General features: G+C 33.1%; 1 protein-coding gene across 1 annotated transcript in view; it reads left to right on the top strand.

Moving 5' to 3' along the window:
- The first annotated feature begins 12,537 nt into the window (after positions 1 to 12,537).
- The window catches only part of LOC149785560 (uncharacterized), a 189,200-nt gene continuing 186,722 nt past the window's right edge, over positions 12,538 to 15,015 (top strand). The window contains exons 1-2 of the mRNA XM_089979356.1: positions 12,538 to 12,722; positions 14,008 to 14,104. Of these exons, the coding sequence (XP_089835482.1) occupies positions 12,562 to 12,722; positions 14,008 to 14,104 (258 nt within the window). The 5' untranslated portion in view covers positions 12,538 to 12,561. The remainder of the gene's footprint in view (positions 12,723 to 14,007; positions 14,105 to 15,015) is intronic.

Here is a 15,015-nt window from a genome sequence, read left to right as displayed (position 1 = left end):
ACTTCCTATGCATAAACTCAACACAGTTATACTTCATAAACCAAATTGATATACGAATGTAGAAATTAAACTGATGCAAATATAAGTAAATAAATTCAGCAAAGCAATATATATGGCATCAACAAATTACATGGAATTGTCACAACTACCTTTGCTTTCAACGCCCCTTGCTTCTACCGCTAAATTTGTTTGTCGGTTTTCCTCGACAAAAGTCCTCTTGGACAACAGTTTTACGAGAGAATTTCTCCCAAATTTACTCATGGTGTCTTGTTACACTTGTTTTCTTATGCAGAAAAGCTTAGACTGATTAAAATTTTGATGTGGCGATATTACAACTAGGAAATTTAGGGTGGGAAACATGCCCCTTATTTAGCTTAACCAATCAGAATCAAATATATCTGCTGCCTTTTTCCAGAGGTACCAAAGTCGGGTCAATCTGACCTTTTACGTTGTGACTACTGGTTCATGGAAAATTTCAATTTTGACAGTTGCACTATGAAATCAAAGTTAGCTTTTGTCTCCACCAGCCTTCTGTTGGCTAAATAAATGAATGCTTAATTAAGAATAAAATTCTCCCCTTGAAAAGACCTTACCAATCATGGCAGTATGGCGATTTGATACGCGCCTGTCCCCATAAATCTAATTAATTGTTCTCTGGCCTCAAACTAATGTGTTCTTCACAGATCGCCAGAAATTTGCCCCTTCACAGTTGATATTAAACTTCTTTTCAGCCATTCCAATGCCTTTATGTGTAAATTATTTTCTTTGAAGTACTTACAATAATGAGTTTTTATGTACTGTGTTGTTATTTTGGGGGCCTTTTTTGCACTTTGTTCAGCAAGCAGTGCTTCTCCCTGTTTCTATGCTTAAGCCACTGTTCTCTGACTTCAGCTATCTGATTGATTCTCCTGCTTAACCACTCACCCCCACCCCCTCCCACTGGACTCGCATTTGTCCAAGTGGGGATATAGTATGGGACCTGGGTTCATATCCCAGTAAAGGGCTTGGATGTCCAAGCTTGAACTCCAGTGATGATCATCTCTCAAAATGATCTCTGCTCAGCTGCCTCCTTTTGTTTGATGAAGGAGGATTCAGCATCTTCTGTGCTGGCTCGAGGCTTTGGCAGAAATGTTACGGCATGCTCTCTCCATGTCATTAGTGTACTGTGCTCAGAGCTGCTCCACCTCTGCAGGAATTCCACTGTGGAAATGTCTGAGGTCTTTCTTGACCATATCAAGAATCTTTTGAGTTCTGCACAGCTTGAGTTGGGGATGCTCTTCAAAGATCTCATCCATTCTGTAGCATTACATGATTTAAGGAACTAGCAACAATGGTTACTGATTCCTACCTCAGGCCTGTTGAAACCAGCCACAAAGCCAGCACTCCCTTACCAACCATGGAACCTCATAAGTTCTTCAAATAGGGTTAGCCTCAACAGTCAAACAAGAATTTGCAGTTCAAGTCACCTTCCTGTCATTATTTTGCTGGACATGGTGATCAGAGAGACCTATAGAGAGGAATTTTTCAGACTCCTTCCTGTTTCCTAAGGAGGAAGGTAGTCAGCTCTAAGGAGTTACACCTCTCTCATGCAATGGATTCCCCTTCTCAACATCCCTCTTTTCAGAAGTTTTGTCAGGTATCAGTGATGTGTGGCTCCAAGAAGGGAGCATATGAGAAGGTGGTAAGTTACCAAACTTGAGGTTTTTAATCCCAGTTCACTGTTGCATAAATGAACGAATAAATGAATAAAGAATGGTGATAGAAACCTGTGTGCAGATTAATCCTTGGAGAGATAGAGATCTAGAATAAGTTGGAATGCATTACGCACATATTTGCACGTATTTTACAGTTGTTAAATCATCAGCTTTAGGTAGTTGTTGTAGTTCATGTATACATGGTTTCTGCCAATAGTGAGGATCAGTATAAGAGTTTCTAAGTGAAAGGTATAGAGGACAAATTAAGATAAAATGATAATTAACATTGATCTTTTATTTACACAAAGTTCCAGTTACCTTTCATGCTGTTTATTTTCTACATGACTACCAGTCTCAGTATATAATAGATGTGATGGAACCCTTAATTTACTTAAAGCCTTGCTATGGCTGTCATTTGCAATTATTCTAAAGAATCAGCTACCTTCATTATTTCTTGTTCCTAATGAAATTCCCATTCTTAGTTGAATATGTTCTGTGGGTATGATCAGGATAGGCGCCATTACCCAATTAGGTTCTTTATGACTCTTATTTGTCTTCTTTCAAAGGGAGAAGGATGGAAGGAATCAACTCTTTCTACCTTTCAGGGGTTCTTATGATATTTCAGCAACACTCATTTCCATGTGGATTTTCCTCGTCATAAAGAGAGCTTATCAGTCACTAACCAAGAGAGACTTTTCTTTCATGAGAATTGAAGCCCAAGAGAGACTTTTCTTTCATGAGAATTGAAGCCCATGAGCTTTAGACAATTGTTTCATCTTGGGCCAACTTGAATTTTTCCCCCTTGGATCAGAGCCAGCCTTTAACAGTCACAGACTACCTTTTCATCTTTGGACCTTCAATCCAGAGAAAAGGTATTTACTTGTTGGGTCATATCATTATGGCATAGCATATGACCAAGCTATTTACCAGTTTACCTTAGTGAACTTTCCTTCCATATTGGAAAGTACATTTGTTTTTCTTTGGCCAGTTTATGTTTTAGGTGATTTGCCTTCTTTCTACCTGGCAAATTCAGCATTACTTGAGTTGTGGTAATGTTTTAATGCTGTTATAATGTAGAATGTAGAGGGAATATTTAGCTTGTTACTGGAGACTTAGCAGCCTGGAAATGGAAAGCAGTGCATAGTTGCATTCAAATATTTCATAATTAAAGTTAGTTTAACTCCCCACTCCATAAAACTACATTTTAGCAAACATAGTGTATGCTAATTGACTGAGCAAGTAATGGTGGGCTGTTATTTGAACTAGAACAAACAGCATCTGTAAACAGTGAATTGACGAAAAACACAGAGGGAAATTATTAGATTTATTGTTGAAATCTCAATAAAGATTTAACAGCTTTTTATGAGGAGCTGACATCTTGTAAAATTAAAGCAAGCTAGCGACTGAATGTTGACTATTTAAACTGAAGAGTCTCAAACCTAGACTTCATTTGAAGATAGTACTTTGATGACTATTTCTTCAAGAGCAAAACACATCTCAACAGATTAACAAATCATACTTTCATGAGTGCCCTCATTGTGATGAGGGAACCCAATAATAATTATGTTTCCTACAACCCTTACACATAACTAGATTGCATTTGATACGTGAATTGCCTGTTATATATAAATGTGTCTTGTAAAAGTTTGGTATTTTCAAATCCAGTTTTGATGGAATGATTGCCCTTGTTATATCAATGTGAAATCTTTACAGTAGAAATCTTTGTAACCAGTATAATTAAGGAAGTAGTGACATGATCTGATGTCATAGTTCTCATAATTCAGTTTGGTGTGAACAATGTCTCATGTACCTAGATGTGCCTTTCATGAATATTGTTTCCTTGACTCCTTTGGAATAGAGTCATGGCACATTAAAATCAACATCATATTCTTTTATTAGATGTTGAGTATAACTAGCAAGAGTCAAAAACCATTAGTAGTATGTTAAGAATATTGTTACCCAGGTCTAGATATTGTTACCCAGGTCTAGATATTGTTACCCAGGTCTAGATATTGTTACCCAGGTCTAGATGTGCATCTTATGGGTTTTGCATCATTGTCTCTGTTTAGGGCAGAGTTAATACCCATGTCATTCAGTTTCATACTTTTTTCATGGAATGTTGCTTGTAATCAGCATAGCTCAAGAACAGTTCACAAATTTTGATGCAGCTTGTGTAACATTAATTTTGTGTCATAGTCCTAGATGTGCCTTTCATGAGTTGCAGCCTGTTGTATTTAAAGTTTGTTTCAATCCAGGGTACTGTGTCATACTGTCGCTCTTTCAATTCATTTGAGCACAACTTTATAGTAACTCAGGTATCAGTTTCAAGAAATTTGGGAGGGGTTGTTTTTGGCAAATAATAAATGTGTTAACTATTTGAAGTCTTGCACAGAGTAATTTTATACAGATTGTTGTCCAAATAACTATGTCATGTAATGTGTATATGCATCTAGAACTTTGAAATTCAAATGTTTATGTCATGATTTGCATAGTCCATACTTGCTAACAGTATGCAAAAAACAAGCAAGCAGGAAATACGTGTAAAATGTATTCATTTATTTTCAGGTACAGAAAAGACAATTACCATTTACAACGTTATTGGAATCAAGTAAGCCTTTAAGATTGTTTCGATACGTCTTCAAAACACAAGCAGTTATATTGTATTCCATTTGTCCAGTTATATGTTTATCCATGTGTGCTCCTTGTTGCTGTTGAAATTCTTACATTAGCATACCACTGATATCTAACTTGCAGTGCATATGCATCTTGTTTATAACACTGCATTACTCTTTCATTTCTTGACACTGCAGTAGTACGGTGGGTGCATTCTTACACTAAATTGGATTACTGTTACCTTCTATTAATAATAATAATAATAATACAGACTATATTTTCAGAGGGTGATTCAGTTAGTTGCAAAAGAAATCTGATTTACCTTGATGCCCTCTATTATGTACATACAAAATGCAAGCTAATAATAATATGTTCACACAAACACAAGCAAATACACAATATAAAAACAACGATTCACATAAATGCTACATTGCTGAAGAAATAAAAATGGAGCACAAGAAGTGGGTAGTATAATGTGTACTTTAATAAATACAGCAATACTTTGATAAGTACACCATTTTTTGTTATGCTGTCATCTATCTATTACACCTGTTGTGGAAGGAAAAGTTGCTTGGAGCTGATTTAACATCATATAGAATGTTTTTCCAAACAAATGCACCTGAAAATTGAATTTCTTAATAGCTCCTGTTTTGGCTTGGGTACTTTGATGTTTTGGGTTTTTAATGATCTTAGGTTTGGATTACTTTTAGATTCTCTTTTCTGGAAAATGGTGTTTTGGTCAGTGGGGGGCAGATTTTGTAAACACCTTATAAATTATTTTGGCCTTTCTCAGAAATATTATTTCATGTATTGGTAATACTTTGAATGCAGGCATTGCAGTTTGAACATTTTCTGTTTGCTGATGAAGAATTATTTTACATGTCCTTTCCCAGATTCTATTTGTAAGCAGTTGTGTTCCCCCAAATTATATGTTACAGAAGTCAAGATGCAGTTGTATGTAGCTTTTGTAAAACAGAACTCTCTAATGTAATGGAGTAAAGGTTTTGATTTATTTAGGAGCCAAAGATAATAGTTTATTTATAATTTATTTGATGAGAGCATGACAAGTTATTGTCACAAGTATTCCAAGAATTCTATCTAAACACCTCCTTTTCAGATCAGTGTTATCATAAAGAATATGCATCATATTAGTTTGCAATCCTGCTCTTTCCTGCCACGTAGTTATGAACAAGATTTTTGAAAGTATTGAAGATCATACCATTTTCCTTTCACCATATTTGAAATGTGTTGAGAACAGTTCAAAGCTTTTTTGCTACTTCAGCTTGGTTGTTTGGAGCATAAAAAACAAAGTAATGTCATCAGCATACATGTCAGTTGATGAGACTGCATCTCCTGTTTTTAGGAGTAGATCATTTATGAACATAATGCATAAGAAAGGCCCCAAGATTTAACCTCATGGCTCTTCACAACTTGTCATTTTATTTTCAGATAGGAGCCCATTTAATGCTACCTGTTGAGACTTATGTTCAAATAAGATGTGAACCATTTAAAGAGTATCTTCATTACATTGATAGAATTTTAACTTTTCAAGAAGAATTTCATAATCTACTAGGTTGAATGCCTTCTGAAAATCAATTATTATAGTACCAACTATTTTTCCTTCATCTAAGCTCTCAACATTAGAGATAAGTGCAGTTTCACAAGAATGATCTATTCGAAAGCCAGATTGATTTTCATGGTTGAGATCAATGAGATGATTCATGAAAGAACTGCATATATGCTTTTCTAGTAATCTGGAAAGGGATGGAAGAATTGATAATGGTCTATAGTTGTTTACATAATCTTTTCATCCAGCTTTATGTAGTGGTGTCGGTTCGTAAATTTTCCAAGATTGGGGAAATTGACTTTTTCGCAAAATGTCATTACATAGAAAGGTAATACTATCAGCAATAGCAGATGCAGCTGCCTTAAGAAGTCGTGGATCTATCGTGTCATAATTGGTAATTCAAAACAAACTCTAAGCGTGTGTCTGGGATTTCAAATTTAGTATCATTTGGAAGTTTTGTGGAATTAGTATTTTATCTGTAGTGAAGTAGCAGTGATCTATAGAGAGACTAGCCATCCTGAATGCATGTGCTCTCTGGCCAACTAGTTATTTCAGGGCTAGGGTTTCAGAATTGTTGTGGCACTTCTACAAATTGCAAGGAAAAACAACGATTTCCAAATCTATTCCTGTCGGGTTTTATAAATATACTATGTGTAACATTTAAGATGACTCCACTGTTAGGCACAAGAGCCAAGCAACTGACAATACTAGTGGGGAGGAAAGTTATGCCCTGCCTATTTTTGCAGTGGAATTAATATTAACTGACTTCCATATATCCAAACTGTTCATGAATATTGAAAAAGAAAATTTAAACAAATGTCTTTAATTGTTTTCTTGTAAGTTCTTGGTGACTGAATATGCATGCTTCAGCACTTTTTCTATGATGTTGTTTTGTGGTGGGCTCAAATATTTTTTAACATTAGTCATCAGATACACATTTTGTAACTGTTGGTCTACATGTGCAACTGATATTGATGGAAATTTATGTACCACGACAGATTTGATTAGCTGGATACGAAAGGTTAGGTTTTATTCCTTCTTTAATTTTAATAACATTATTGTCATTTATGGAATTGTTAACTTATTAACATATTTTGGAAAACACCTCATCTTGCTGAAGTTTCTTAATACATGTAGTGGTCTTTATTTTGTCAAAATTGAATGGAAACTTAAGTTATCAAGTAGTCTAATAAATTACTGTGGAAAATATTTATTTTCAAATTTTCATATATATTTCTTCCCACATCTTTTTCAGATATGTAATCAATAATGTACAAACAGAAAGGAAGTTGAAAGTGGATGTTTGGCTGAAACTTTGCCTAGATGCAACATGTTTAGTAGATACACCACTTTTGGAAAATGCTGAATATGAATATCCATTATGCAACAACACAAAACCAAATGCCACTGAAAACATACTACCATTTCCTGGTAAGGTTTAATATTTACTTTTATATACTTCATTGTCTTCTGTGCAGCAAAACAAACTGATTCTATTATGTACAAGAGGTAAATTTTCTGGAATAATTTTTGCCATTATTTGGTACTACTTTACGAAGTGAAGTCCTGAGAATAATTCACTTGTAAATTGTCAGTCACATGGCAGGCTTCATAGCTGTGAATGTTCTGCTGGGAAATACTGGAAATACAGAAGGAGCTTATTTATACACAATTTTTACATCTATGGTAAAACTTTGTTTTATGACATCACAGTATGAGTGATTGGATGTTTCATCCATTATGTTATGATTTATTAAGAGTTAAGAATTTTTATTCTTAAATTGGAAAATGTATTTTTATTATTATCCAAGCATGGAAACAATCAGTTTTCTTGACTGTTCAAGACAGAGTTACAAAGTAATATTTTTTTGTAATATATGTAATAAAATGAATAATTCATGTTAACATAGCAATTAATTCTTGTTTTAACTCAAGTTAAGATCATCAAAATCACAATACATACATGCATTATATTCCATTTAATCCATATTCTTAAAGGTTGGTTGAACGTTTAATCACAGAAGTGCTGCTAAGAAAGAAAAAGATTGTCTTAAGAAGTTACTATCCTACATAAAATAGCCTGCTACCTGTTAATACAGCACTCTTCAACCAGTACATAAAATAGCCTGCTACATATTAGTACAGCACACTTCAGCCACTACATAATGTAGCCTGCTACATGTTAATACAGCACTCTTCAGCCATTATACAAAATAGCTTGCTACATGTTAATACAGCACACTTCAGCCATTATATAAAATAGCTTGCTACATGTTAATACAGCACTCTTCAGCCACAACATAAAATAGTCTACTACATATTAATACAGCACTCTTCAAATAGTCAAAATAATTTCAGTGCTCACATGATTCATCTTTATTCAGCTATTCTTGGTTTAGAACAGTGAGAATGGCAGCATGTTATATATTTCTACTGATCACCAACATCCCAGCCACAATATCTGCTGTGTTCAGTGAATTTGGGATTGTTTTGCTGCTACATCTGATTTACCTAATAAATGGCATTTACTCCATTCCATTCCTATTCACCCAGTAAACTAATATCAGCACTATTTAGTGTCTTCACATGGAAACTATTGAATGGAGTCCACATATGTGCCTCAGGCATTCCCATCTTACATGGGACAGCACAGTCTTCTCCTCGCTCCTTCAGTTTCTGCTGAAGAATCTTTACTAAAGGATTCTCCATAACATTCTGTCAAAGAAATTTACAAATCGACTTTGATCTCTTGTACAATCTTGTCATGCCCAGGGCATTCACTTCATTCCATTTGATTCTATTCACCCAAGAATCTAATGTCAGTGATGTATTTGCATCTTCAAATGAAAGCTACTGAGTGGTTGCCCCTGGCATTCCCATCTTACACTAGACAGCATCTTCACTGGGCTCAACTCGAGGGTTATCCAAAACTCTCTCAAAGAGCTTCATAGCCAAGCTGTGACCTTTATGTGCAACTGTGTTGTGCCCATTCAGTTACCGCTGAATGACTCGGTGGCATAAGAACCTCAAACTTCATCAGTAGCAGCAGACTGTCCCTCCAGGCAGTATGTGTTATAAATAAAAATTTAACTTGACCTGGTTTTTGGTGTGTATAAATAATAGTGTATAGTCTAACATTTTCAATTATTTTCTTTATCACAAATGGTATATTTAGATAATGCTCATCTTTCTTTGTTCAAGAAACTTTCCTTTATTGCCTTAAACATTAATGGTAATTTTTGGGGACTAGAGTTCATAAGTATTCCTTTTTTCTGTAGGAAGCAAATTATTTTAATAGATTTCTTGTATTTATTTATAGGTCTCACAGTAGACTTTTGGAAATATAAAGAGTGCTCACCACCAAACATAGGTAAAATCTTTGATAATAATTATGTTGGATCTTGAATAAATTAGTCTTTTCTCACCTCATTTTTATAACAAAACTAAAGGAAAATATATTTGAGGAGATAGATATTACATTCGTCAGTAGAGTAGTTAAAAATATTGTTTATTATGTTTTGAGTTCATTTTTATATATTCTAAGTGCCACGATAGATTCTAATGCACAAATCATAACGAGGCTAAGGCAATTTAGTCTAGTGCATTTTATCTTGGAGTCATCTTAAGTACCAGCCATAGACAATTTGGTTTAATGCACTGTTAAAGAAATTTATTTCAATTGCTTGTATTTTCTAAAACGGTTGGATTTTGTTCATACTTGGGACAATTCATTCAGTGATGGGCAGTTAGATCAGATTTTTGACCTTGCAGCAAAGGTCATTTATTTTACAGCTACACTGTAATTGTACACTTGACATGCAGTCCCCGGCCTTCTTTTGTGGTATGATCTAATTACTACAGGGCATTGTCCACATGAAAGAATAGAATATTAAACATAAGAAAATATGCCAGTTAGAAATGTGTTGAGTCTCAGTCAGTTTTTGTAGATATTATAAAATCTTAATTTCGAAACAAAACTTAATAGATGCAGTTTAAATCTTTTTATTGAGTATTGGAATGTATGATTTCAGTCAATTTTATCCACTCTTTTTTAAAACTATAGTGGGTGTAAAGTGTTGGCCATGTCTGTCTGTCCTGTCACATATACTCCCATTACTTCTCCCTTTATGTCTGCTGCAAATTTCCTCTCTAATCAAGTTATGAAGGACCTTGTGAAATAAAATAAAATTTGGCATGAGGTATTTTATTAAGCATACCTATATGAAGTTATAAATTTTCAACATTAAATTTAATGAAGTTTATAATGACCCTAATCTGACTTAATGTTGCACTAATTCAAAAAATTGCTTCAGTATTGGTTCAGCATGCCTTTAGAACACATTTCTAGTCTGCAAACTTAAATTTCAAATATTGGTCATACAATAATTAGGTGACAATGATCAAAAACTGCAGAAAGAGATTTTACTAAAATGTTTGGTATTAGGAGATCAAGAATCCACTCTTTATGTTTGTAATGAATGACATATGGATCACTTGTCAATGACACACTCCATTTTTATATATTCCCTGTCATTTAAAATGTCTTAAATTCATGCATATGTAAGAAGTTTGAAGGTAAAATTTATACATCTTTATTAGAAGAGATTCTCATGTACATCAGTGTTTTTCAAATTGAATGCTTTTTAACTCAAGAACCTCATTTCTCACAGCTATCATAATAGAATTTTGAGATACTTTTGTTTAAAGGAGAATTAAAATAAAAAAGTTTTCCAACAGAAGCAATCACATTCTTAGCATTTGATGACAGAGTTGAACATTGGCAAGTCTTTTTAATTGATATAGAATTCATATAGCTTTCAACAAACTGACAAAGTTTACAAGCATGTTATCTTTGATTAAGTGCAACTTTGACTATATTACTTTAAGTGAACAACGTATATTTTAATAACATGTTTTACATGAATTCCATGAATTGATGATGTGAAATGTGTTGTGGAAGCAAATGTTGTTTCTTTACATTGTGGTGTAATAGGCTCTTTCCACTTGTAAATGTGTTTCACATTCTGATAAAGATAGAAAGTGAAAACAATCCATAAATCACCCGCAGATATCTTGCTACATGATAATTGAATTAATTACAATATTATTATCCTCACATGTGAGATGTTTCATTTGAAGATTGCCCAAGTGGTATATTGCCAGTTGAATTGAAGAGTATTTGTGCATTTACACCTGACTGCCAGACTGTTACCTGCTGCTTGAAATTGGATTTCATCCCTGGAGCTCGTTACATACAAGTGAATGTTGGGCTTGACCATTGTAGAGACAGTTTTACCTATGGAATTGAAAATAAACAGTGGAATAAAACTCTGAGTGGATTTTCATCAAGTAAGATATTTTTCCTTTTTTTTGTATTTTTGAATACTATTTTTTTTAAAATAAGGTTTGCCCGCGACTTCTTGCAATTCAGCAGTGCATGATTGATGCTTGTCACTTTTATGGTTTCCCTATTACTGTATGCTTCTAACAGATCCAAATTCCATTTCCAAAAATGATAGTACTTTTAAGTTCCTATCACCACACAAAATGTTTCTAATTAGAATTTGAAAAACAATCTGAGTGGCATGAATCAAATGCATACAGTTTTTTATATGGATAAAGATGTCAAATTCACATTTTCATTTTCATTTTTATCTTAGGACAGAATGATGAGTATTGTTCTGAGACGAATAATTTTCATTTTCAATTTCATATATTTTTATCCTTTTTAATTTTTTTGCAAGTCTTTTTAATTAAGAGGGTATTTGTATTATGACATTAATATTTTTCTATCAGCGTCTTGTATCTTAATACCGTTACAAACTTTTATGCTTATCACTGTTTAGTTCTTGTGACTGTATTTTTACAGAAATGATAACACTGCTTATTAGGTGTGGTCATTCATCTTACAGCTTTTGAAAATTTATGATCTATTTTCAGATGATTAAAATCATATAGGGAAAAGAACTCAAAATTAAAACACGTTTGTGATAAATATAATATTTTCTCCTACTGAATTTTCCTTATATAATTGCACACCTTCCACCTGAAAGTATCATTTGTAAATTTGTACAGTAATTCTCCATGACAAAGCATATGCTGGATAATGTGACTATAAAAAAATCTGGGTAAATTATTCTTTAAGAATGCTTTTTAAAATGATAAGAATGCACTTTGCTCCTCCAAACAATTAAAAGGATAGCACCCTTGGTTTAACATATAGGAAAACAAATCAGTATAATTTTAAAGATAAAAACAAAGCCAGACAAATTTAGAAAGATTGAATGGATTTGTGTTCAGTTTGATAGACATTTTTCATGTAATTGTTTTTTTTTCAAGTTTGATTTACAATATATTTTCAGCAGATTTTGAGAGGGTGATTGCCTCTTACAATTTATACACTTAGTGACAGCCCTACTTCCATTATTATTCACTCTTAAATTTACAGCATGAAAATGGCTTTCATTACCCAAAGTAAGCTGTCACATATCCAGAGTCCGATATAAATTCCTTATGTTCTGTTTATTATCTCAGTTTCTCAGAGTTTTTCATATTATTTATGCATTTGGTAGTGGTAGATGTTCCTTTTTAGTGCAGGAGCTTAATAAACATCTCATTGTTTTGGCAGAGTTTAGCCAATCAGAAAGTGTTGGCAGTAGTTTTGGTCTAAATCTCGATGTGGCTCAGATGACTTCAGAATATAAGCTGAACATGTCAGTAAGAGCCTGTGGTCTGGCTACAGCAGCAGAACATGGTGGCTGTCATATATACACGTTACTCATCGGTACAACAGTTAATAAACCAAAATGCACCATGTCTGGAAGAAGAAGAAAACGAGAAGCCAGCAGGTAGAGAATTTTAACATCTTTTGTGGGTTGGCAGAAAATGAGAAATTCCATGATAATTTTGCAAGATACACTGATATTTATTCCATGAGATGAAAGTACATGCACTTGAAATGGACACTGTGAATTTATACTGAAAACCACTTGGTGGCTTGTACAATTTGAGCCAAAATACCAGTATTTGACAGAGTTGTGATAATTCTGATATCAATAATTTGTCACATACATCTTAAATAATTGATTAATTTGCATCAGATAGTGATAACAACATTTCTGATAATAAAATAAAAATCATTTTCACAATGTGGTTGCACTTTGTTGTATGCCTGATACTACATTGTGTGCTAGAACTATTTTTTTTAAAATATGAAGTTTTTATATACAAAAGTCAGTATGCATGGTCTTTCAGTCAGCTTCTTTCAAATTACAGTTTCCTCCTGCTGTACATCTTAATGACTATGCTCTTAAAAAATGTTAACACTTACACATATTTTGGTCATATGTTAAAATCCAGTTGGTCAGATGATGATTACATGATGAGATATTAAAAATTTGTATGCACTTGAACAGATATGCTTCTTTGTAAATTTAGATATTGTTCTTTTTATATCAAAATTAGATTATTCAAATCATATTGCTGCAGAATGCACTGCACTCCTCTGTGGACAAACTTTAGTGATTGCATAATAATAGTCTTCATTTTGTTCTTTTAACATGATTGTAAACTATAATTCATTATTCAGTTTTGAAGAAGTAATGAGGTTGTATGTGCCTTCATGATGGGAAGAATTTCTGTTAGTAAGAATTGTATTTTGAAATCTCTGGAAATATCACATTAACTTAAAGTCTCAGATTTTATAGATAGATGGAACAGATTACTCTTGGAATGCCTTTCATAATTTCATTCTTAACAATGCTTGACACATTCTGGAGTTGTAGATTTGTATGCATATTTGTGGAAAACATACCTTGCATCTTTTATATTTAAACTACTTTTATATTTTAATTTACATATATTGACTATGCAGTCTGAAATAAAGAATTCTTTTCTTATCTTATATTAGGATTTTAAAGGTGATACTCCGTTATGTGAAACACTGATTCAAGCTTTGAATTTGTGTACCTGTCACTTGATCAGTGATTCATTTTTTTAAACCAGCCTTTAAGTTTGCTTTTTTTTCAGAATAACATTTATAATGTTTAAATATTTTTATCTAGACCATAAACATTATAAAAACAGAAGATACTTTAAAATATGTTACCAGTTTCCTTAAACTTCTTTTTCCAGTGGTAACTCTTTCAAAGGAGGCCTTCAAATTCTGGTGTCCAATGGGGCATCTGATTCTGAAATCAACAGTTATGTCGAAGATTATCAACAAAAAGAGGTACCGTAAACATGATATGCTTTGTTAAATTTTGCTGTATTTACTTCTTGAAAACTGTTAATGTTTAATTTTCACAATGTTCTACTTTCTCTTTCCATTACACATCTAAGTTACATAACACATTTAATGGTGTTTTGTTTTCATGATTTGTTACCAGTTTGCAAAAATTGCTAAATTTAGACCACGTGGGAATTTCTCATTGGCATTATACAGAATTTGTGTGTATAAGAAACAGAATTATAGAATGTCGACAACTGGATCAAACCTTGAAAGGTGAGAGGTATTTTAAAGGATTATAAAAGGAAATACAATATTACAACCAGATGTGTGTCATTTGACTTATGTTTATACACTTACTGCCTATAGAGTATATTGTGAATGGGAACAATTAGTATCATTCATATCAGAACATGCTTATATGACAGTCAGGTTTGGAGTATTGTTGATAATTCATAGGTGCATTTTATGCATCATTTTTGGGAGTGTAGGAATAATTATGGGAAAATTATTAATCATAATATTTCTCCAATTCTGAAATCCAAATCTTTCCTAAATCCTAATACAATGTTCACTTTCTAGAAAGAATGACAGGAAAACATTATTATGATTCATTTGGATTATCCTATGTAAAAAGTTATAGGATACAGAAATTACTGACAGCAAGGTTTGTATGTTATAAATAACAATGTTTTTTGTGGAAAAAGTGAGATTGGATTCAACAAATCATGTATTTCAATGCATACATGTTAAAAGTATACAAATTACATTCACTTGAAGGAACTGCTGAAGCAAAATTGTTTGTTATTAATTAAATATCAGGGCTTTATTAAGGCTATGTTGCCTTGTTTTTGATGCTTTGCCAACAGACTGACACAACAGTATTCAGAGCCAGATTCACTTGTCTGATTTCC

This window comes from Sinohyriopsis cumingii, chromosome 13 (assembly GCF_028554795.1).
Source record: "Sinohyriopsis cumingii isolate HCF-2022 chromosome 13, ASM2855479v2, whole genome shotgun sequence".
Taxonomy (NCBI): domain Eukaryota; kingdom Metazoa; phylum Mollusca; class Bivalvia; order Unionida; family Unionidae; genus Sinohyriopsis; species Sinohyriopsis cumingii.
Note: the sequence above shows the minus strand (reverse complement) of the source record. Positions and strands in the feature narration are given on the sequence as shown.